This window comes from Antrostomus carolinensis, unplaced genomic scaffold, assembly GCF_000700745.2.
Source record: "Antrostomus carolinensis isolate BGI_N321 unplaced genomic scaffold, ASM70074v2 scaffold8716, whole genome shotgun sequence".
Lineage (NCBI taxonomy): Eukaryota > Metazoa > Chordata > Aves > Caprimulgiformes > Caprimulgidae > Antrostomus > Antrostomus carolinensis.
In genome coordinates, this window is record NW_010324388.1 from 59,955 (window position 1) to 83,572 (window position 23,618).

Below are 23,618 nucleotides of genomic sequence, written 5' to 3' on the forward strand. Positions count from 1 at the left end.
AGCACTGAGATACTATTATTGATAACTGACTTTATTAACCCTTTTCCAGAAAGGGGCATCACAGGACACAGAGGAGATGCAGTCCTTGTCCAGAGGGACGCACCAGCAGGCCACCAAAGACAACTGTGACAGACAAGACCACATGAGGCAAACAATCAGTGGGTTCCATAGTTTTATTTTGCATTTAGCCCTCCTCTCTCTGCCTCCCCCAGCCTCAGGCTTCCCCTGCTTAACTTCCTCCCTTCATCCCACTGCTTCCCCTTCTCCTCCCCATTCCTTTCCTTCTGCTCACTCTGTTCCCACAAGCTGGCACTGAGTCAAATGGACAGCTAAAGGTGCTCAATACAGCCAAAATGCTGAAGGATTTGTACCCTGGGAGGCAAGAAAGCATCATACCCTTCAGGACACTGGACGGTCCTTTACAATCAGCTTTCACCCCGTTTTACCCTTTTCCTGTTGGTGAGGAGTTTGATGGAACAACCCTAATAAGTAAATGGGTTTTCTAATATTGCCTCCAAACATGACACTGGAAACAGGATAGCTAATGGTCAAATCCTTCCTCCAGTGACATGGGCAGCTGTTTGGTGGCTGCAGATATCATATTTTGCTTCAACACACTTCCATTCTCTGTTTACAATTACATACAGCTCCCCTTTACTGGGGCCCAGTTCTTCTGAAATCAGTCAGAACTTTATGACCGATTTAAATGAGAACGGGATCAGGGCACAGATAGCACAACCTGTATGTATGGCTGACTTCAAAGTAATCCAACAATGCAGTTTAGGGTCTGGAATCATTGGATGCCCTCAACTCCCCACCACACAAATAGGCCTGAATGGTCTCTGCTGACTTACCACCGCCTACACATTCTTATCCAGATTAGGTGCATCAAGCCCAACAGCTTGGTGTTTCTGTCCCCAAGTTGGCTATGTGTTGGAAATCTGCTACAGTTTTATTTAAAAATGTAAGAAAGATTTTTCAAAGAGCTGTGAAATGCCCTCATAGATTTAATGAGAGTTGGGCCACTAACCACAGATTGCACCTGTGGAAAATCTGCTCTTTGTTGCAACTTTAATTTCAACAATTTTCAAAGTTTGGGGGCTTTTAATTTCCAGGTCATGTAATCTGTGGCTTTGACTGTTAAGTGAAAAACACTTTTAGTAACAGATCTTTGCTAGCCCTAAAGCTATAGATGACCCAGCTGCTTTTTAACCTGCTCTTACAGAGGCTGTGAAAGCTTGCTTTTTTTTACCTCAATAAATGAAAACTTTCATGCATTGATCACTATTCCATCCAAAGGCATACTGCATATCAGCAAACAGAAGTCATTTTACAAAGAAACTTTTGCATACAGCTTGAAAGAAAGCCCAGCAAGAATTTACAATGATAGATGATCTCCCCAGTGACATTCAGGAATAATGCAGTTTCACATTTGTACCAGGGAAAAACAAGCAATGGACATATTTAAATAATCATTAAAAATTAAACACCTGACACAAAGCAGGTTTCAACCCTGTTCTGCCACACATATTCTGGAAACCTTTAATGGATATCATTTGAGGTCTTCTCATTTGCTTTGCTCATGAACAAAAGCTTTGTAATGAAGGTTCGAGTGTATGTGTTATCAGCAAAAGGTTCTCTTGAGGGAAATTAAGTGAAAGGACATTTTTCTTGTCTTCATGTTTGACATTCAGGAGCAGTGACGAGATAAGGCAGGCACAGGAGTCTCTCAAAAAACTGCCAGATAGCAATGGCAGCATTTCATAAGGATGTGAACCGTTCATCATCTGCTGCAAAGACTCCATTAATGTGGCCTGCTTTTAAATCCAGCGCTTCGCAAGGAATCCCGTTTTCTACTGTTACTGTTACTTCGCCTTTCTCTTCTAAATTTTCTCTCTCTGTTGACTCTTTATTCTTTCTAAAAACAAGAAAGATAAAATAATCTTATTCTGTTGACCTGCAGCACTCGACCACAATTCCACATACAGAAAACTGCACATTTAGTCAGAAATTTATCATAGGTTTTGTTCTGAAAGGCATAATCTGGTGCATCTCTTTGCTGTTGTAAATATACCACAGAAGGTGGGAGGCCCACAGATTGGAAGCCCTGGTTTAGTGGTTTGAGGTTGGTAATCAGAAAACCTAGAGTAAAGATGTAAGTATGCTATAAATATTACTTCACCACATTATTCTGCAAAATTACTGGAGGGTGCAGAAGGAAAAGCTGGTGCAAAACAAAAATGGAAAAAAAAAATCTCTAAATCTGTTTTTGCTTTATGTCAGGAAGGACATTAAACATCTAGTCTGACCCTGTTATGTATGTCATAGATTTCACCCCATGATGTGGACAAATTAAAACATACTTTTTAGAAACAGATCAACTTTGAGCTATAGCCTCCAAATCTGGAGACTTGAGTACCCTCACAATCCTTGATGATCTTCTCCAGAAGTTAGGTACTCTTAATGCTACAAATCTGTATTTTTAGTTCACACTTCATTAACAGCCACCTTCCTACCCAATATTTGATACTTTCATTTTCTAGATCAAACGACTGCACAGCTTTCACTTTTCCAGGCTCTAGTTCTCACCAAAAGCATATTAAAATAGTTGCTGAATAAAATTATCTACAAATACAACTATGAAGAGATGTAATACAGAAATACCAGACATGTCACAATGTTCCTTTAATTCCAGATTTATTCTGACCTTGAGATCTACTAGTTCATAGTTGAAAAACCTGCTGTACTTTACAGCCTGCAGCATCAGCGGTTTCAGAGGATAAGAAACTCAAAGGTCAGCTTCACTGCTTCTTCCTACCCTGCAACATGTACTGTAACATTCTGACTCAGGACAATCATAACAACCTGACTCAGTGTAACTGCTAATAACAGCGATATTGACAATAATAAAATTTTATTGGCCTTTGGGAGATTCTTGTAATTACAGACTTGCTAAAGCTAAAAATAAATATGGAGGTTAGTAGTGGAAACCTCTGGCTTTTGGCTGCTGTATCTGCTCTTACAGTGATAAAAGGAGTGTTCTTTAATACAAAAACTCTGTGGGCAGAACATAAAAGAAGATACTAAGAAGCAGTTTCAGAATAAATGAGATGAGCAGGGGATGTGTGGAACATATTGCCACAGGAATTCAGAGAAGCTAAAAACTTCTAGGAGTCCAAGGGGAGACTCAATAAGAAAACATTGTGGGTTACTCAACACACAAAGACCCAATCCAGCTCAGGGAGACCTCCAGCTGCAAATTAGATGCTGGGAGAGTAATAGAGGGGAACACTGTGTGTACTCTATTCTGTTTCACTCTTCCCAAGGCAAAAGTTTATGGCCTTTGCTGCAGATGGGATTTCAGGGGGTAGGGGTAGACTTCAGTCTAGTTCAGCATAGCCAGTAAAGGATTGTCCTGCCTTGGGTATGTGCCAAATCTATTATCAGAGAAGGAGATGTCCTATTGTTACAATGACAGAACAAACATAAAGCTGGGAAACAGTGTGTCTGATCCAGCTCACTGTAGAGTCAAGGGCTACAATCACATGGAGATCTTCAAGCTTCCAGCAGCTGCAGCTTGGAACTTTATATGTTGGCAGTGATACACAGTGGAGACCTAATTAAGAAAATCTTTCAGTTCAGGAAATGACACGAGTCTAACTCATTACTGAAACTCCGTTATATGCCAATTGTGCTTCTCTGCCACCCTGAGTACGAACAGTCTGAAGCACATGCTTTGGGGTTTATCTGAACTGAGGTGTTTAACGGGTACTTTAAAGGCCCCTAAAGACAAAAGGCCAGATTTATGAGAAATGCTCTTTATGTCAGCTCTGGATAAGTTTCCGAGAAAACTCATTACTGGACATGCTGAACTCTTTGACAACCTGGTCACATACATCAGTGCCTGAAAAAGAGATGATCACTTTCAAAATTCACTTCTCTGATGTCTGGCCCTTCTTTCAAGAACCCAAATAACCCAGACCATTCCTTTTACCTCTCCAGCTTTTGCAACAGTAGGTGTAAGAAATATATTGTTGTTTTACCCTCTCTCTCATTTCCCTGCCCTTGCCTGCAGGTGCCATTGATATGAAAGGAGGGTTAGATTTCAGTTAGGGATGAATCTGCTCTGAGAAAAAGTTATACATAAAGGCGGAGTAGGGAAACAGATGCCAAAGTGAAAAGGAGCATAACAACAAGAGCATGAGACAGAGAGGATGCCAAGTGACCGTAGGCAGGCAGCAGCAAGCCATATTACTGTTAGTATGTAGTTTACACCATATTGAGGGGAACTGCTCAAGCTCAGCTGAGTTATTTTGAAAATAGAGGGGGGGAAATGCTGTCTTTCAGTCTGAAGCACAGATGATTATTTTAGCTAGAAAAATCATAGCTATTTAGCATAATTTATTTATATTACACTTGTTCAAAATATTCAAAGACCTCCTTTAAGTTAGGCACTATATAGTCATGCAGAGCCGTGACACTACAGAGAGGGCAGGTATGAGCTTTAGGTAGCAACATTGTTCTCCAGTTTTACAGAAGAGGTTACCTAGGTTCAGGGGATGAAATAACTCAGCCCATATCACATGGAAGGTTTTGACAGGGCTTAAACTATTCACATATGCCAAGTACCTGCCCAGACCCTTTCCCTAACAGCATCTCTCATTTATTGTTTGTTTAACTCTGTTTTTTGAAAACAGAAAGGAATTCTGCAATTTCATGGAACTCTTCTGAATGCAAAATATAACTGAAGAGATTCTGACTACACTACTAAGGGTTCTTTAGAAGAAGCACTTATCCTTCACAGTAAGTGTTTTTCTGAGGTCTTTTAATGTTGTTCTTCAAGGTGATAAGGAGGCAGAAAGGAAAAGTCTCTACAACACACCAGTTCTCATATATTAATCCCTCGTTCTGACATATTTGGGGATACAGTCCACCATACAGTCAATAATTTTAACATTATCTAGTTGTCAGCAGAAATTTACCCTTTTTCTTTTCTTCTGCTGTTCCTGCATGATTGTTGCTGAAGTCATAATTTTGTGTTAACCTAATCTCCATGGCAGCATAAACCAAGGCAGAAGCTGAACTTCTATGGCAGAATCTCAGCTCAGATGAGAAATTTCTATTTCTTATGCCCAGCTCTGAGCCAACAGAGATGACAGGACCAAAACTCCATCTACTTTCTGTCTTGCTCCAACATGCTCACAGATAGGAAACATGAATAGCCTTCTCTTTTTCACCAGTGCCACCACAGGGCAGAAAGAGAGGAAAACTCCTACCCAGTTGCCAAACAGAAAACACCTAGGCTCGTGGGGAGATCTGGTCATGAACCTGTGAAGGACTGGGTACTTTGGACTCATCAGGTAACGAATGGTAGGTGAGACCGTGAACCACTCCATTGAGTAGGCCCTCTTCAACCATACACTTATCATTATTGTGTCCTCTACTGAGGCTTCTCAAACTTCAGCAGTAAATTTTTTTTGAGCCTTGCCACCTTTTGACACTACTGCCCTGGAAGAGGCACGGTCACCGCCAGCCTTCTCACTCTTGGTAGCTATTTGGGTAGTCTGACAGGAGCTCATCTGTGGCACACTAAACCTTGAGAAGAATGACAGCAAAAGTTATCATTTCTAGTTAGGTGGCCTCCAGGATCATATTCTTATACTCCCTATTTCCTCATTACACCCCAGCACTACTAAGGCATCTATACTTCACAATTAAATATTGTAATCCCTTTCCTCAGAAGAGGACACATGGGTTATCTGTACCCATAGAGGGAGGGAGCACACAGCTGTAATTTCTCTGTGGCTGATCTGAAAAGCAAAACCAGCCCAGCTGATGTAACTTGCCAGTATGCAGTTAAAACAGAAGAAAAGCTAAGCCACTTACTTCTTGCGTTGCCGAATCCCTGCAACAACAAGGAAAACAATTCCAGCAACAATGAGACAAAGAACAACCCCAAATACGATAAGCCAGACAGGTGTGGAGGGTTCCACGGGAGGTGATAAGGTTGAGGTTATCTTCAGGAACTGCAGTGTTTTGTCACTCAGGAGGAAGGCACTGTTGATTCTGTTCCGGTTCATCCTTCATAAAAACACAAAGAACGTCACAACTCTTTATAAAGGTATTTTATAAGCTAAAAATATAAAAGAAAAAAAAAAGAAATTTTCATGTATGTGCTACAAGGGCTGAATGTGATTCAGTGTGATGTTGGTAGGACTGCATAGACCTTCACTTTCACACAGACCTTTTCAGTAATCCATAGACAACCACACACACAAAGGGTTTTGAACACCAGACTTCTATATGTATTTATCTGAAAAACTGGAAAATACAGATGAGACCTGAAGTATAGTATTATTATTTATTTCTGGTTTGGACCATATGTTGAAGGTTGTAATCTGTGAAGGTGGCTCTGTTGTCTTGCTCATGCAGCATTCAAGATTGGCATGGGAGTGGCAGATCTACTCTGCAATGCTTAGAGGATCAGCACACCTTGGTTCCTCAAACTGAACCATCCTGCATGTTATGAGTTGGTACATCTGCTCTTGCTGCTGTAGATTTTCATAGGTCTATGAGGCACGTGATACAATTTGGTCCAGAAGAATCCACCCCTGTTACCAACATGCCTTTCTTCCCTTCAGGATGCGGCTAAAGGGATTTGTACTTTGCACATTTTTTCCATGATGAGAAACTGTAAGTCTGATAAATACACTTTTCCATATGAGTAGTACAACTGCTAACCTTTAATGGATACCTTCACCCACATTCACTACTTCTAAGCATTTGCTGGTATTTCTGGACCTGAATCTAAGCAGTCTTAGGAGGCTTTAGCAGTATCTTCCATTAGCGTTTTCAAAATGTAAAAAAATTTTGAGAAAATGTATTACTTATATTGGTCTTTAGAGATTCTTTTCAATTGCAGTTGTATGATTTACAGTAGCTCCTTCTTGTGTGCAACTCAATTTATTTACCATAGAACAAATATTTCCAAAGAACAGATATATGGGAAATCCATGTTTGACTGCCCCTTAAAAGAGGAAGTTCTTAACCTTAATGGAAAGCTGGAAAGTCCTGGAGAGGACTGAAAGCCATGGCATATTACAAGACTCATTATACAGTAAGCCCTCTTTGATTTAGAAAATATTTTCATCCTTATTGATATGAAAGGATCATTGTGATGTGTTCATTGTGAACAGCTGAAATAAGCATTGTTCACCCTCATCTAATGGTTGGAGTTACAGAATTTTGTGCTCAAACACATGCAGGCAACTACATTTCATGTTTGTTTATACATAAATATAACTTCTGTATATTTATGCAAAATCTTAGGTCTCATATAGAGCTTTGAGAAGGTTCCCTTTCCTCTTTATTCTTACGTTGTAGAGAATCTCATACAATAAAATTCTGGTCCATGGGTAAGGTTCTTATGTGCTACTGTAATATGAAGAATTAGAATAATGGTTTAGCATGGAGGCCTGCAATCAGAAGACTTGAATAAAAAGTATTGTAGTTTTATAGACTGTTTTATTTCTTGTTTCTAAGTTATGTAGAAATTAAAACTTTTCATAAATAGCATATTTTTATTGGATGACAGACAGGAGTTAAAAAGCAAACGTACTATAACAGTACCCAATTTCTGTGGCAAACAGGGCACATAAAAGACTTAAATAAATCAGCTTATGCTACTGAACATATCAAAGAATAACAGAAATGCAAAAACCCTGCATTCCAGCACTCTTACAGAGAGCTTCAGTGAATAAATAATCTGCTTCCTCCACTAATGCTATGAAGGTATTGTTTGGTGTCTCGGTAGGAAATAGTTTAATCTGCTCATAAGCTTAAAAGTTAATCTTTCCAAAAGAACGCATACTCATTCATCAGGAATTAGGCATTACACCTCCATAGAGATAACATGAATTTTCAAGACAAAGTACAGAATGCTTAAAAACAAAGAGGTCTGTTTTCCACTTGGTGCTTGAGAAAGGTACGTGAGTTATGCTGCTTGTGGGAGTCATCCCTATAAACCCCTTATGTAGGTTTGGTGGACTATTGAGGCCAGATTACCCATTTTTTTCTTTTTCCCTCTTCATCTCCATGATTTTGTTTTTATTGGCTATAGAATGCAATATTTAGCAGAAAGAAAACTGATTTGTACCACACGGTACTTTGTACAAGCAATGCTCAGCTATGATATTAACTGGCATTCTACAAAGAGCTGGCATGAAAAGAATTCAAGTATAAGATTGTTTAAGCCAAGCTGCGACACAGCCAGCTCTGCTCATGAAGAGTTCACATGAGCATTCCCATGTGAAAGCTAACTTGAAGTCAGATGAACTATACTTGAGAAGCACCAAAAGGGGTCATTAGTCCAGTTGTAGATGTGCATATGGTATGCAATGAAAGTTAAATTATATCAGTCCCATCCAGAAAGTGTGCAATTCCACCATCTGAGAGAGAAGGCTCTCTCGGTGGTAAATGTAGCAGCTGGATGAGAACAGTGTATGTGCCATGTACTAGACAGTAAATTACAGGTAGGGCTCTGGAAAGGGACTAGATTTCTTCTGAGGCTCCAGCATTAAGACAGACTCCTTACAAAGTTATAATCCCAAGGCTCACATGCTTTACATTCTGTGGGACGGTTAAAAATCATTCTGATCTCACATGCATGAAAGAGTACTGACCTCTTGGTGTTTTAGCTACTTGGATCAGTTTACCCTTAAAGAGTGCTCATTCACACAAGGCCCCGAGAGAGAAAGCATCCTCAGTCAGCAAGGAAGAAAAAGGTTGCAGAAGCAGTGACTGTACCTGATGGCTGCCTCTACCTCACTTCTAGGAACAGTTGTCACATTTTTGGATGGATCTGTGACCACAAACCAAAATGACACCCGATCTGTCACATTGCAGAGCAGCACATTGGAAATTCTGCAGATAGTTAAAACAAAAATCATCATTAAAGAAGCATGGAAGGAATTATTGAAATATTTTAGATTTTCTTAAAATATTGCTTTCATCTAAAGGGGGAAAAATTCTTACTTTTTAAAAAGTTAACAGTTAATGCTCAAGGAAGAAGTTTCACTCACAGCTTTTCCTATTTCACAATATGATAAAAAAAAAAAATTAAGCTTATTGCGACCAAACTTGAGTCTTCAAACAAACTTCTGAATCTATTACAAACTTGCATGGTCTTGGACATACATTTAGCATAATCAAATGGAAAAATAAATATTTGCATCTTAATCATCAGGGCTGTGACAAAGGCCTTATAATGGGGCAAATACATTGGTGAACTAAGACTTTTGGTTTTGACAGCTAATACCACAGGAATCAGACCTGGGGGATTCCCTACATGACTTCCAAGTGAGTGCAGTCCTTCTACAGGATACATTTGTTGGAGGGAAGAGCAATGAAATTGATGTTAAACTTTTTAATATCTTTGTTCACAGAATCAGGCACAGAGTGGAGGCAACAGGCTAAATTCAGACAATCTACTGGCACTGGCCTATGCCCTTTAGCTTACGCTATGACAAATCATAGAATCATAGAATGTTGTATTTATCTGTTTTAAAAGAAGGCTGCTCGGCTTTATGTGAAGTTAATAGGGGAAGGGTACAGGCACACAGCTTCCATGGCATACTATGTAAAAAGTGTGCAAAATGTCTATTAAATGCTTTTTTCAGATTCTTACAAATTCATTTTCTACCTCTAATACTAATAAGTGGCAGAATTATCATTAGAAGAGCCACATGGAATGGCACCATCATGAGTATTTAAATTAAAGAAGTTAAGGCTAATACATTGGTATCATAATAGTGACTGAGGATAGATGGTAGCCCTATGTCATTCTATCTGTTCCTAGTTTATTCACACAACTAAGAAACAAACCAGACAAACTTGAATAATACTCGGGAATAATACTCAGGAATTGTAAAAGGTGGCATTTATTACAGTATGGTAAGGAACATAGTCTGTATCATAAAAGGACAGCCAAAGCCCTTATGAATTCAGTGACAGATAGTTAGAGAGATAAAATGGAAAAAAAAAATAAAAAAATTAGTTCTGTATCATTAATAAATAATCCAAAGAATTTGATTTAGGATTCAGATTTACAGGCCATGTCCAAGCAGAGAGCAGATTCTGAAAGTCCAGGACCAAGAATTAGGATCATTTTCATTTCCAGAGAGCAGCCCAGACTTGGTTCACCTTTGCACGAGGAGTACTTGGCCACAAGCACAACAGAGCTGCCCTGTTTTGACAAATGCCACTTGGGATAATCAGTCTTCAGATACTACCTGTTGTTTTGGAGAAGGAAACCCTACAGTGAACCAGTGAAGAGGAATGCAGCTCCTCTTTTAATTAACTGCAGTGATGTTTGTAGTGCCCATTACTACTAGAATTGGTTTAAGGGTTTGGCCTGTCCATCATCAAAAAGCAAGTTTTAACATTTCCTATCCAGCCTGTGCCCTGTCTCAGGGTGACAAACCCCCGGCTGCAATCCACCTCCCCTGCCACAGAGCTTTGTTTCCCAGTGCCATCTGCTGGCTAATGACGAAAATAATTAAATTTCCTCTGCAGTGGCCTAAGGAGCAGGAAGCATGAAGTAGGAAGGATGGTGTGGGAGCCAAAATTGCTGATGAATGTGTAGTCTCCATCCAGAAAAGAATGAGTTCGCTTTCAAAGGCAGGACAAGCACTGGGTTGATCACAGTAGTTCATTATGGATATTTTGTAGAAATATTTTACAAATTGCTGAAAGCTTTTTTGGGTGGTGTTTTGGGTGCCTTCGGTAGTGCAACCTTCTGTTTTACAGAGAAGGTATATATTCCATAGAATATGCAATAAAATAGAAAGCAATGATTTTGCAGAGCTGAAATACTCAATTGTATCTCTCTGGAACAATGTCAGTTTTGCAAATACAGAGAATTTTTATGGATAAAAGAGGAAAGCCATCCTCTGGAATTTGAAAAGATGTTCACATCAGTTTGCTGGCAACAGTCAGAAGATTAAAGTGGATTTAGAGGAGGGGAAAAAGAGTGCTTTTGGCTGGTGGATGACAAAAGTCTTGCTGACTTCAGAGTATCTAAAATTGTATCTGCAGAGGAACTTTCCCATCAGGAGAATTTCTAACAGTAGGATCAGACCTAAAGCTTCATGTTACTGCAGTTCTTAAAGCTGGAATTACTGTGGCACAATCAAAATTGGGTCCAGGTAGAAAATCTGTGTTTGTGTTACCCTAAGATGTTCTTGAAATGGGGCGAGTGAGGAAAGTTTGATCCCCAAAGGGAAAGATAAATTTGGTAGACAAAGACTGGCAGAGCACCCAGACTCTCTAATTCTCATTCAGAGACTCAAAGAGAATCTTCAACCTGGGGTCTCTCTACAGTGCCAAGGCTTTCAGCATGAGATAGGGCAGTTGGTCATCATTAGGGGCAGCATCTCTCTCTCTAGAACAAACAGCACTGAATTCGTTGGGCAGCAAGGTTTACACTAGGACACGTAAATTTTGCCTCCTTTCTGCTCCCTATTGTGTCCAAGATCCTAGTTCAATTATAAGCATCCAAAACTCCGCGGTCGCTGCTTTTTCAACAGCAGAATCTGAATGCTGTAAATCCTTCCATGCTCCAAAGAGAATAATACCACTCATAAGAAGTTCAACGGGGATTGAGTAGACACCAAAACAGACTGGTTCAACAAGCACCAATGTGGCAATTTCTTTGCAGCAGGTATGCCTTTTTTTTTTTCCCTTGTGCTATTTGGATGCAGATTTGATTGACAGCATGCAGAGGATTACAAAACTATGGCTCTACACTGTTTAGATTTGAGAAACCTGACTTCTCCATGCACTATGCTAATTAAGTGTATTTGTAAACATAGACGTGGACATCTTTTTATTTTCTTAACAGGTGATAGAGTTTTGCCATGGGGATTATAGGAGACTGTATTATCAAAATGACAAGGTCCTGGTTCTGCCTCATGGCATCATGGCAAAAGTCCAAAATTGTATTTCCTTTAACATAGGCAAGTGAACACCAGTGAGTAGAGGGCAGGACACCCTGATGGTTCCTTGGCATGAAACACCATCATTGTGCCTTATGGAGATTTAAAGGATTGTTTAGGGGTAAGAAAGAGCTGCCAGAGACTCAAAGGGAGCTGGGTGCCTACAGTGGCCATTAGCTCGTGGGAGAACCACAGTCCCCAAGACCCAAGCACCTATCTCCAGCTCTCCCAAAAGCATTAGGCCTTTTATAATCCAGTGTTGTGCAGCTGCTCCTACAAAGGAACGTTAGTGCCTTCCTTTTTGTGAACAGCAGCCACGGGATCACCTTGACGTAACAGCTCTAACTCTAGAAGCTTATTTTGTTATTCTAAATGGCCACAATATTTTTAGTATCAAAATAGCCTGTCTTAGGAACATGGATAATGCTGATGAATTTTTTTACCGTCACATCATGAGGAAAACTGCAGCTTTTTCTATCTACAAATGGGGGGAAGATGTACCAGAAGTAGATTCTGTTACTTCTTTCTGCTCTAAAGATTAACTAGTCTCAGGCCAGAAAGAGATGCAAATTATTTCAAATGAGTCACAGATTAGAGAGACCAGGGTTACTAACACAGACTACAGACAATTTTTTAACACTGAGAGATCAAAGGTTGGCTTATGTAGTTCATGAATATATGTATTGAGAATTAATTGAAAGGCCATATATAGAGTAGGGAATAAAGGGGTTTTTATTTCTCCACTGAAAAAGAAGTATTTATTTTATCTGTATTAATAATTACTGAGTAATTTGATGGATTGTGTCTTTCTTCTGTTTCACACAAACTTGAAAATTTGACAAGCCTTTCAAACATTAAACACCGCTCCATGATTTATTAAATTTTAGTTTAGAAATTAACTTTAGAGAACTCAAGATGTCATGTGCAATCCTGTCCATTCTGTGTTGGGTCACTCAGTGGTTACACAAGGGCAACAACAGCATCAACTGCTGTTTCCAGCAGCACATTCAAATGCTTATCATTACAGCCTGGCTTTTATCCAGCTTCAGAAGTTTAACAAAAGGTGACTTTCAATCTCAAAAATGATGAGACAGACTATAACAATGGTTATGCTGATCCACCAGACAAATTCTTTTCGGGCCTCATCCAGCTTGCTGAAGTTAATGACATTTGGTCTCATGTGGGAGTTAGTTGTGGCTGTGAGTTACTGCAGGGCTGTGGGTGTGTTAGAAATTAATGGGATGTTAAAGGAGAGGTTTGTCACATCCTGGTTATGGCCCTGTGCACAATTTATACCCTGGTAGAACCAGTATTTGGTTATGTAAAACACTGGTGAATTTTTCATAAGTCTTAATTTTGACAATAATCTTTATTTAATCAGACGCAAAATTTGGGTAAATTTAGATGCTACCAGAATGCATTCACAAGCAATTTGTTCGTTCTTTTATGAGAGAATAATTGATCATTGATTTTTTACAGCTCACAAAGAAAATCAGCTGGCATTTATCTGTAAAAGCTCCTGTAGCGTGATGCAATTTATTTTCCACAAGCTCCTGCTTCTGCCTTCCTCTTCCCCACAGTTCCAGCCCCTGACACTATCCTTACCAGCTATGTGGGAGTGCTGTTCCTGTGTGCACGGCATAGTGCTGTACCCTCTGGGATGCTGAGTACTCCCACACCGCACACCCACCGCAGAGGGGATGGAGATGGACTGCACTGCTTCCTCTGTACCCAGTTCCTTCCAGCTGCCAGACACAAGGGTGGGGAAAGGAGTGCATTATTTCCAGGACTTCTAACAGGATGGAGGCTTTCATAGCTTTCCTGCTCCCATGTAACAGACAGGGGTTTTTAGGGTGTATAAGGAGGTTTATCAAGCTCTCTGGGGTCATCTGAGGTTTCTTGGGATTTGGGAAAGACCTACAGATAGGATTTTGCCTAGTATGTGCCTCAGCATGTTGCCTAGTAAGTTGTATCAGATCTCAGAGCTGCACAGCTGTCCTCTGGTTGACATGCTGTCTACACATGACCCCAAAGGTATCTAGAAGTCCTAGAAGATACACCTTGAAGGTACGCACCAAGTTACACCCTATGAGGAAGTCCTATACCATCTAAATAAGAGGTAAAGATGCCCACACCTATCTTTTTCCAACTATTATACTGACTTCTCTGACAAACATAGTAGAAGAAAGTCATTGATGTGTTCAAGCCCACCTCCAAACTGGAGTAAAACTGACATTATCATATTTGTCCATAGGAAAAATTGTCTTAGCAGGAAACTAAATTAAGTGAGCATAAATTCTGTGATTTTCCAGAGTGGACAGAGACAACTTCCATTAAAACTTGTTACTCCTTTCATACTGGCTTGATTTTTTCCCATTCTTGCACCAAGTTTTCTAATATTAGTTGAGTCTGCAGAGAGACAGTAAAGCTTGAAGATGTTAAATGCCTGAAGAGGAAAAAGATCACTGGTTTCTGACACAGGTTTTTTGCTGTGTGAAAGCACCATGACTTTGACGGAAGAGAATAATTTTTAAAAAGGACCTGGGACTAAAATAAGTGTACAAAAGTGAATCTTTATGGATCAGGTACTGGATGAAAGCCTTTGAAAAAGCCCTCCATAATCACCTTTAATTAGCTTGTATCTTGAACTCATTTTTTTAAGTGTCATTTTAATTTGGTGCAGTAGCATACTTGACTGGTTTTTTTAAGCTTGGTGGAATGGCTCTCTTGCTCAACGGACACAACTTCTGAGGAATAAAAATGAAACAGCAAGGAACCAAACACTCCTGTTACATGGAAGGGTAAATCACCTTCTATTTAAGAGAAAGTGCAGCAGGTGCAAAAATCATTATGTGACTAAAATTAACTAATATCTTTGCAAATGTGGAATATGCTTCACCTAATGCAATGACAGCCTAAAGCAGGTTTTTGTTGTTTGTTTTTTTTTTTTAAAGTAAATTGAGAACCTTATCCTCATTAGCTTACCAGAACTATAAATCTTTCCTTTAAGATTGAAAAACAATGAAAAAATAAGAGGTCTATAGAAATACACTTACAAGGTTTCTCATTTAGGAAAGATAAGAACATACTGAAAATACAGCTTGCTAAATGGTCTGTCTAATCTGGTATCTAATTTTGTAAATAGCAAGGTTCAGAAGCCTGAGAAGAATATTCAATACCTCAGGGTAGATTTGATCCCAAAACCAATTAAAGGCTGATTTATGTCTGAACTGAAACTTCTCAGTATTAGGGAACTCAACCTCTGCAATATGAGGGATAGATACCTGCCCAGCAGAACACAGCATTAGCATAGCTATCCACCTTCCAGTTCTCTGAGTCAGCTCATCTTCAGCATACTGCTGAAGCTGTCCTCTAAGAAAACATGCACTAAAGCTGCTTATTCAAGGATCTGTACTGCATTTCTTGACCTTGCCAATGTGTCCCTTCGCCTCTCCCAGTATGGTCTCCAGAAGGTATCATGTCTTACTGCCAGATTCTGCTAGAGTAAATTGGCACAATCCCACTGGTATACACAGCTGTGTCACTTCACATCAACGGGGACATGGGTCCAAAGACTGGACATTGCTTAAGTCAGAGAGAGCATGATGTTTAACATGTATCTGGGTGTCAATGAAATAAACTGGAACAGTCTGCTTTTAGAAACTGTGTGTAATGATTTCTACAGTTCAGTACAGCAGAGAATCACAGAATCACAGAATTTTAGGGATTGGAAGGGACCTCTGCAGCATTGTTATTATGTATAAGGCAAATCAGAGTAGACGCTTACTGAGTTGTGCTCTTGCTGGAATATCTTCTCATCGCAAAAGCCATCATTGCTTTGAAGAGGTACTCTTCATTAGCATCCCAGGCATACTGTAAAGGAAGATGGAAAATAATCAGCTTCAGCACCAGTGCTACCAGTACAGAGAGGGAAAAGAATCACTGAACTTGAAATAGTATTTTGATCAAGAAAATGAATAAATTCTCTGGTTGTGCTACAAAAATAAATTCCTGCCCATTATTTACTGTGCACAAATGACTTTTTCTAATGGCTGTTATAAAGTACAATATAAAGTGCAAAGACCATTTCCAAAAACTGAATTAATTGAATGTTTCTGAAAGGTGACCAAACTGGAGATGTACTTTCTTGTACCAAAGACTAGGCATATTACTAGAATTCTCCCCACAGAGCTGTACTCATGGCCTTACCTCTTTTGCTGGATAAACCCTGTTAAAGCACAAGGTTTAAATATGTTCTCAAAGACCATTTGGTGTTGCCCAAAAAGAAAAAAAAGCTAACACTGAAGGTAGTCTCTAGAAGGTGGATGTCAGGACATCAGGAAATAAAATGAGATTATGGCCTTATTGCTGCATGCCATCCTTGCAACAAGAAGACAGACTCAACTATAGTACAAATTACTATATTGCACATTAGACAAAAGAAATAAAATAACATCCTTACTACTTCAATAAAAAGTAAAATACAGGCCCCAAAAATTGTTATCTGTTGTCTTGATGAAAAGTCATGCTTCCATAATTGCAGTTTGGTGAGACAGCTTCACCAGGTTCCCCTGGGCTTTCATTCACATGGGCAATTCCAATGACCTGTAAGAACTGCACCTATTACATTTATATAACAAGAGCTATGACTGAGGCATACTGATTGAATTTTCCCTTTCAGCAGATTACAAAGATTAATAGTTTCTTGGAATTATATTAATGGAGGTTAGAGGCAGCTTTCTTCAGTCAATCAGAACAAAAATCTAATCTTTAACTTTCAACATTATGAAAATCTGCACTGTAATCATCCAAACTAGAAACCAAATGGCGTGGATACTTAACCCTGTTGACAACTTGGACCTGCTTTGTCATTGGACTTTATAACCCACTGAAAAACCAGCAATGTACCTCAAAAAAGAAGGAAACAGCATTGAAAATGCCAAATCTTAATTCTGTTTATTAAGTTCTGATTTTGGATGCATGGAGCTGCAACCTCTGTGCAGAAAGAAGGAATCCAACTTCTAGGCATCAGCCCTCATTTTGCTCTGACATCCTGTGGACTGGGAATCTAAGCAGGGAAGGACACAGCCATTTAAAGGGCAGAAAGTCATATTGATCATATTTACCATCCTTAGACAAATGATGAGTTGTGAAATGGGCTCTCTGAGATGCCGCAGGACAGGGATAACAAAGCTGAGCGACAGACTACTCAAGTAGCATTAAAATCCAGATGCAGTGCTGAAAATCTGGGTTCTGACTCGCCACTTTTGCCTTGTGAATGAAGGGAGGTGTAAGTATACTATGATAATGCATGCCAGTCTGGGAACTTAAACTGAAGAAAAAGAAAAAGAAAGAGAAAAAGAAAGAGAAAGAGAAAGAGAAAGAGAAAGAGAAAGAGAAAGAGAAAAAGAAGAAGAAGAAGAAGAAGAAGAAGAAGAAGAAGAAGAAGAAGAAGAAGAAAAAGAAGAAGAAGAAGAAGAAAAAGAAGAAGAAAAAGAAAAAGAAAAAGAAAAAGAAAAAGAAAAAGAAAAAGAAAAAGAAAAAGAAAAAGAAAAAGAAAAAGAAAAAGAAAAAGAAAAAGAAAAAGAAAAAGAAAAAGAAAAAGAAAAAGAAAAAGAAAAAGAAAAAGAAAAAGAAAAAGAAAAAGAAAAAGAAAAAGAAAAAGAAAAAGAAAAAGAAAAAGAAAAAGAAAAAGAAAAAGAAAAAGAAAAAGAAAAAGAAAAAGAAAAAGAAAAAGAAAAAGAAAAAGAAAAAGAAAAAGAAAAAGAAAAAGAAAAAGAAAAAGAAAAAGAAAAAGAAAAAGAAAAAGAAAAAGAAAAAGAAAAAGAAAAAGAAAAAGAAAAAGAAAAAGAAAAAGAAAAAGAAAAAGAAAAAGAAAAAGAAAAAGAAAAAGAAAAAGAAAAAGAAAAAGAAAAAGAAAAAGAAAAAGAAAAAGAAAAAGAAAAAGAAAAAGAAAAAGAAAAAGAAAGACTCTTTGAAAAGAAATTCTAAAAGCCTGCATTTTAATCCCACTGCACAAATGAAAATGTGACAGTAATGACAGTAACTAGTACTAAAAGAAAAAGAGGTAATATAGTAGAGGAATTAATATAGATGAGAGCCATAAAACTATTTATCATAATTTTAAAGACATCAGTATTTAAACCACAGAGCACAATTTGCAGCACTAAAAGGGAAGATCTTCCTTTTTCTGTCTGTGGTACTATTGACTGGATCCCTCCATGCCATCAGCATTCTTTGAAAACAGGTCAAATAGGACAGAAAAAAATAATTTGTTTTCCACTGGATTAAACCAGCTGTAGAGATAATTTGATCAGTTGTCTTGAGAATGGATAATGATGAAGGACACTTCATTTTGTGCTTACACAGACACAAATGCAATGCAGCACTGCCAAGTTTATGTACTCGATAAGTTTATACTTAGTGCAGTACATGTACAGATGCACAATGCATCACTATCAGGTAGTCAGTTTGCATAAATAATGCAGTAGCCTAGAGCTTCTTTAAGTCAGAGTAACTTTTAAAAAGAGTATCTCAAAACAGGAAAATAACTTGTAGTGAGGAACTCCATCCCCAACTGAAAACGTAAGCATTTTTAAGAAGAAAGAATAAACAGAAAGCTGCAAGAAATGGAGGAGGAGACTGGCAGAGAAAGCTCAGCAGAAATCAGAGGTCTGCTTGAGTGAAGAGAAGGAGCTGCAGACAACCTCCTGGGCAGAAGGGCAAGAAGCCTGTCCTAGTTTTGCTAGGATAGAGTTAATTTTCTTCTCAGTAGTTAGAAGAGCTGTGTTTTGGTTTCAGTTCAGACTTGCTTTGAGAACATCATTGATAAAAGTACTGATGTTATTAGTTGCTGCTGGAGCTCAAGGCCATTGTGTTTGGCTGCTTCACAGCTGCATTAGGACTGGGAGGGAGAAGCGCAGTGAACAGCAAAGCCCAAAACTGGCATCTGGATGTGCCAATGAGATATTCCATGTCATATCCCATCATGTTTAGTGTATTATCTGGGGCTGACAGGAAAAGGGGGTGCATTCACACGGGTTTTCTCTCGGGCTCTCGCTCTTCTGGGATCGTGGTTTCGGTTCGGGATTGTTGCTCCTCCAGGATCGTTATCCAGGAACGGGCCGGGCTTATCAGTGGGTGGTGAGCAGTTGCACTGGGTTATCACTTATTTGCATATCTTATTACTGTTATCATTGTCACTACTATTTTAATATTAGTTGTTTAGGGTTTTTTCTTTTTTGAAAAGTTTTCTTTTATTTCCATTATTAAACTGTTTTTATCTCAACCTACAAGCCTCCTTACCCTTGCCCCCCAAATTCCTCTCCCCTATCCCCTGGGGGTGTGGGGGAAGTGGGTGAACGGCTGTGTTGGCTGCTGGCCAAGGGCTAGCCCAGTGGAACTATCACAAAGCCCCAAGAAAACAGTGATCAGACAGGAGGTAGAGGAGATGGAGATAGCTGTGGGCTCCATATGAATAAGAACCTCTGTACAGGACTGCAGGCCTGAATATGCATGGGGGAGGCAACATAATGAGAAGGAAAAGTATGACAAGAATACCTTTAAGCTAATAAACTGTATCAACTTAGGACAAGTGGGCACAAATCACCAGAATCCAATTTCTAATCATCAGCTTTCTCCAGTCAGAAGGTTAGGTGCAAAGAAACTCAAATAGTTTCATCTTTATCCTCCAATTGCAAAGGCCTGGACTGCAGCTGATGACTGAGGATGTTGCTTCAGTTCTTATGTTCCTATGAAGTGTAGCTATTGATGCACATTTTGTGTTGCTATAGAGGAAACGTATTAAATATCACTTGCGACCACACACTACAAAGATATCTCTCTTATCAATGAAAACTTCTGTGATGGTATCAGAACTACTAACATGTACCATCTTCTTTGCTCTACAGAGGAACAAAGACAAAGACCTTGGCTCAGTTGCACTTGCCATCCTTTACATGTTAAGGAGGAGCAGAAGTAGACACAGCTGACTGTGAAAGCCAGTCTTAAGTGCCTGTTAGTGAAAGAGGAGGTTGATGAGATAATGGGCAAAAGATGATAAGCGTGGGTTGTTGATGGAGTGAGATGGTACAGTAGTGCTCTAAGGAAGACAATATTTAAGCTAGTAGAATGAGATCATAATATTACAAGATTGCCCTGAGCAACCTGACCTGATTCCAGTGTTGACCTGGCTTTGAGTATCAGGGGACTAGGGAACTTTCAAGGTCCCTTTCCTCCTGAATGATTCTGTGTTTTAATTAGACAGCCATTCAGACTGCAGTGTGGCTACAGACATGCTTCTGGGTCCCATTTGCTGGCAAGACACGAGGTGCATGTCAGCCTTTCTCCACTTCGTCTTCTACCCTGGAAACAGCCTGACAACATGAGCCAGAAGGGATATGCACCTTCTACTTCACCTGAGGTGCCAGCTCTTTGAGTCTTTTACAGTTAGACTGAGTGATGACACAGAGTTACACAGACTGCTCAGTGCACATCACTTCTGCTCACTCCATAGTTGTTTTTGGTCCTTTTGAATTAACTCTACCACTCTGCTACCTCCATGAGTAGGAAGCAACTAGTGACAAGCAGCTATTCTAGAAACTACTCATCAAGTTAATACCAACCTCGGAGACTCATAAATCACCATCCTTCCATTTAGGCATACAGACACCATGTTTCCACCCACCGGTTAGCAAACAATGTCTCTGTCAAGTACACTCATTATTTGAAAATAAAATGATAACAGCTAAATACTTACTGTACCTTAGCTGCTCTTCCCAGCTCCAGTGTGATAAGAACTATATAAATACACTAAATGGCACTCCTTACCTCAAAGTACAGCTTACCTCATGAACAAATTAAAAAATGGTGCCCTGTCTTTATCAGCCTCACACAAAGTCGATGGCATGCACTAAACCTTGTGGAAAACTGTACTAACCTATCTTCTATGCCCCTGAATGTACATTGGAGTTATCCTGCCAGTCCTAGAGCAAAATGCCCACAGTATCAGGGTCTCCTGTTATCATCTAGCTTGAAGTGACTTGGAAATGACTGAAATGGAATTTAGTAGCAGAGCATCATACCAAGATATTCTAAGCTGGCTGTGTCCTACTGTGATACAAAAACAGTATTATATTTTTCTTTGCTAAAATAAATAAATAATTTTTTAAAGTATCTCAAATTCTTCAGCTGAAATGAATTTCAGTTTTATAGTAGTTTCAGTTTTCAATTTCAGTCATTTGCAGAGAAGATTGCGATGGCTATGAAAAGGAACTACTACCTGTGCACTTAATAAATTGTTCATTATTTGTGGGTAATTTTGTATGGCATCATACCACTTTCAGCGTGTTGTTGTTCTAGAATGCTGTTCTAGATTGTCCGATTCTTAGGACTTTCACACACTTCGTTATATTAAATAAAGTACTACCTGTCTACAACAAAAGCCAACAGACTCTTCAGTTATTGCTTCTTTCTTGTAATATAAAGTGCTTTTAAGATTAATGATTTGCATCGTACCCTTTTTGGATGAAAAATAAAAAAATCACAAATGATCAAACAAAACCTCGTTATTTTACTGCAGTTGGAGAAGTAAAAAATACTAAGAGCGAGCATTACTGAGAACTGCAATTTTCATGTTTTGCTACTATTTTGAACCATAATTAAATAAAAAATATTAGCAGTTATCATCAAGAGGAGCTTCAATAATGATTTTTCACATATTTTCAGCCATAGCATTACACGATTTTTAATAAATTTTTAAACAAACCAGGGTCACACTACTATAATTAAAGTCTCTCACCCAAGAGAATTGACTTCAATATGAATTTCCACAGACAAATACTTTAGCATGCATCTTGAATATTTCTTCCCAGTTTGTCTCGTTTACAAAGTTACCAGCGGAATTAAGTCCCTGATAATGTTAAATTACCTGGTATTTCAGGGTAATTTTAAAATGGCTTCTACAGTCATAGGGAGATTCTCATATCTCCAGTGTTTTATAACACGTAACCTATTGCTTTTTGTTTCCCAGGGCTCCTAACATAAGCAGACCAGACTTTCAGTGGAGATGACCGTCCAAGACAGTTCATTTGTAATTTTATGCTGAGCCCTGTAACACGCTGCAGATTTGCTTTAAGCATTCAAAACTGCAAATGAAGTATTGGGCTCTGCCATATTTCATAGCGCTTTAGATCAGGAAGGACCATTCGGTCATCTAATTTCCCCATGTCTTGCATATCACAGACCCTTATTGCTCACATCAGTACTTCTATATTAAGCCCAGGGACTTGAATTAAGCCAAAGTATGTCAAGTATCATAAGACTAACCTGTGCACCACAGGCAGAGAAGAAAGGCCACTATCTGAAGCACTGCATCAGTAGGGGATTGAAGGGATATGCTTGAATGATCTCTATAGATCATGCTTGTCTGAGAGCCTGACATAAAGTCCCATTTAATAAAGACCTAGCAATCTTTTCCTGCGTCTCTTCCCAGCCATGCTTGACTTTACAATTAGCACTCTCAGGCAAAAGTGCTTTTCCCAAAATACAGACTTAGATTTATGCAGCACCTCTCATGCATAAAGTGCAGCATCTCTACTGCTTTTCTGTTAAAAAAAAAAAAAAAAATCTTTGACAGAAAATTATCTTTACGGAAAGGCAAGCTTTCCACTTCTCTTAAAGGATGCCATTTTAAGGAATGGGCTAGTCAAACGTCAAGAAATGGATGCTTGGATCATGACTTGAGCAAGCTATTACAATTAAACTTCAAAACAAATTGCTTGTGCTGCCTTCAGAAATTTTACAGTATATATTAGTTCTATTTTGGCGGATATTCAGTGTTAAGAAGAGTATGTGAAGATACTTTACTTACTGCATTATCTCCCAAAGCTGTTTTGATACTAAGCCGTACTTTGAAAGCATTCTGTGCATCTGACACAAAGAGAAAAAAAGAAAACATATATTGATAGTCAGCCAAAATGGGATTATAAATAATTTACTTCTCTAATTATTTAAAAAAACACAGCTTCTAAATATGTCTTAACAGATTATCTGGTTAGAAGAACGGGAGTTACTAGCATGAAAAATGCTGCAGCCCTAAAGATGAGGTTTACCATGACCTTTTTAAAATAGGTGAGATCAACTTCTGTACTTAATTTGCACACTCATAATCGAAGCAAATGCTCAGCATTTCCACCTTTAAACTGGAGACAACCATTTAAAATAAAAATCTGGGAATGTGACAGCTTTGTAGGCGTAAAATCATAGCTACATTTACCTGGGGAAGGATGGGAATCAGCTCCAGAACTTACCTGGCTTGCAGAGCTCAGCGTGAGCAATGGCAACTGCAGACAGAGTAAGCAGCAAAAGTCGTAACATCCCGTCAGTGTGGAAAGGTTGAGGCAAAAAGAAGTGAGTCTGCCCTGTAAAGCACTCTTAAACTTTCTGTGACCCAGGATTAAAGCATCAGCAGCACAAGTGAGCAACCAAGTAAAAGGTTTAATAATTAACCCCCGTTATTTTACCTAAAACAGGCACTAGAAACAACTGTCTTCTGTTAGTTATTTACTACCTTTCTCTGTAGTAAAAAAAAAGCTGTAAGAAGTTTTTAATTTTTCTTCTTCCTTT

At 38.8% G+C, this 23,618-nt stretch overlaps 1 protein-coding gene across 1 annotated transcript; it reads right to left on the minus strand.

Annotated features, from left to right (window-relative positions):
- Positions 1 to 1,471: 1,471 nt before the first annotated feature.
- CLTRN (collectrin, amino acid transport regulator) lies at positions 1,472 to 23,393 on the minus strand. The gene is made up of 6 exons (XM_010170934.2): positions 23,303 to 23,393; positions 22,864 to 22,922; positions 15,781 to 15,866; positions 8,806 to 8,922; positions 5,887 to 6,081; positions 1,472 to 1,918 (listed from the first exon to the last, which is right to left on the minus strand). Exons 1-6 carry the CDS (start codon positions 23,367 to 23,369, stop codon positions 1,762 to 1,764), a joined length of 681 nt encoding a protein of 226 aa, XP_010169236.1. The 5' UTR covers positions 23,370 to 23,393; the 3' UTR covers positions 1,472 to 1,761.
- Positions 23,394 to 23,618: the final 225 nt, after the last annotated feature.

Bases quoted from the DNA above. Each gene is read 5' to 3' on its own strand.
- CLTRN (XM_010170934.2), bottom strand. From the start codon at position 23,369: ATGTTACGACTTTTGCTGCTTACTCTGTCTGCAGTTGCCATTGCTCAC. The intron at 15,867-22,863 runs GTAAGTAAAGTA...CTTCCTTTACAG, and splicing joins CAGCTTTGGGAGATAATGCA to TATGCCTGGGATGCTAATGA. The intron at 1,919-5,886 runs GTAAGTGGCTTA...TCTTGTTTTTAG, and splicing joins GGGATTCGGCAACGCAAGAA to AAAGAATAAAGAGTCAACAG.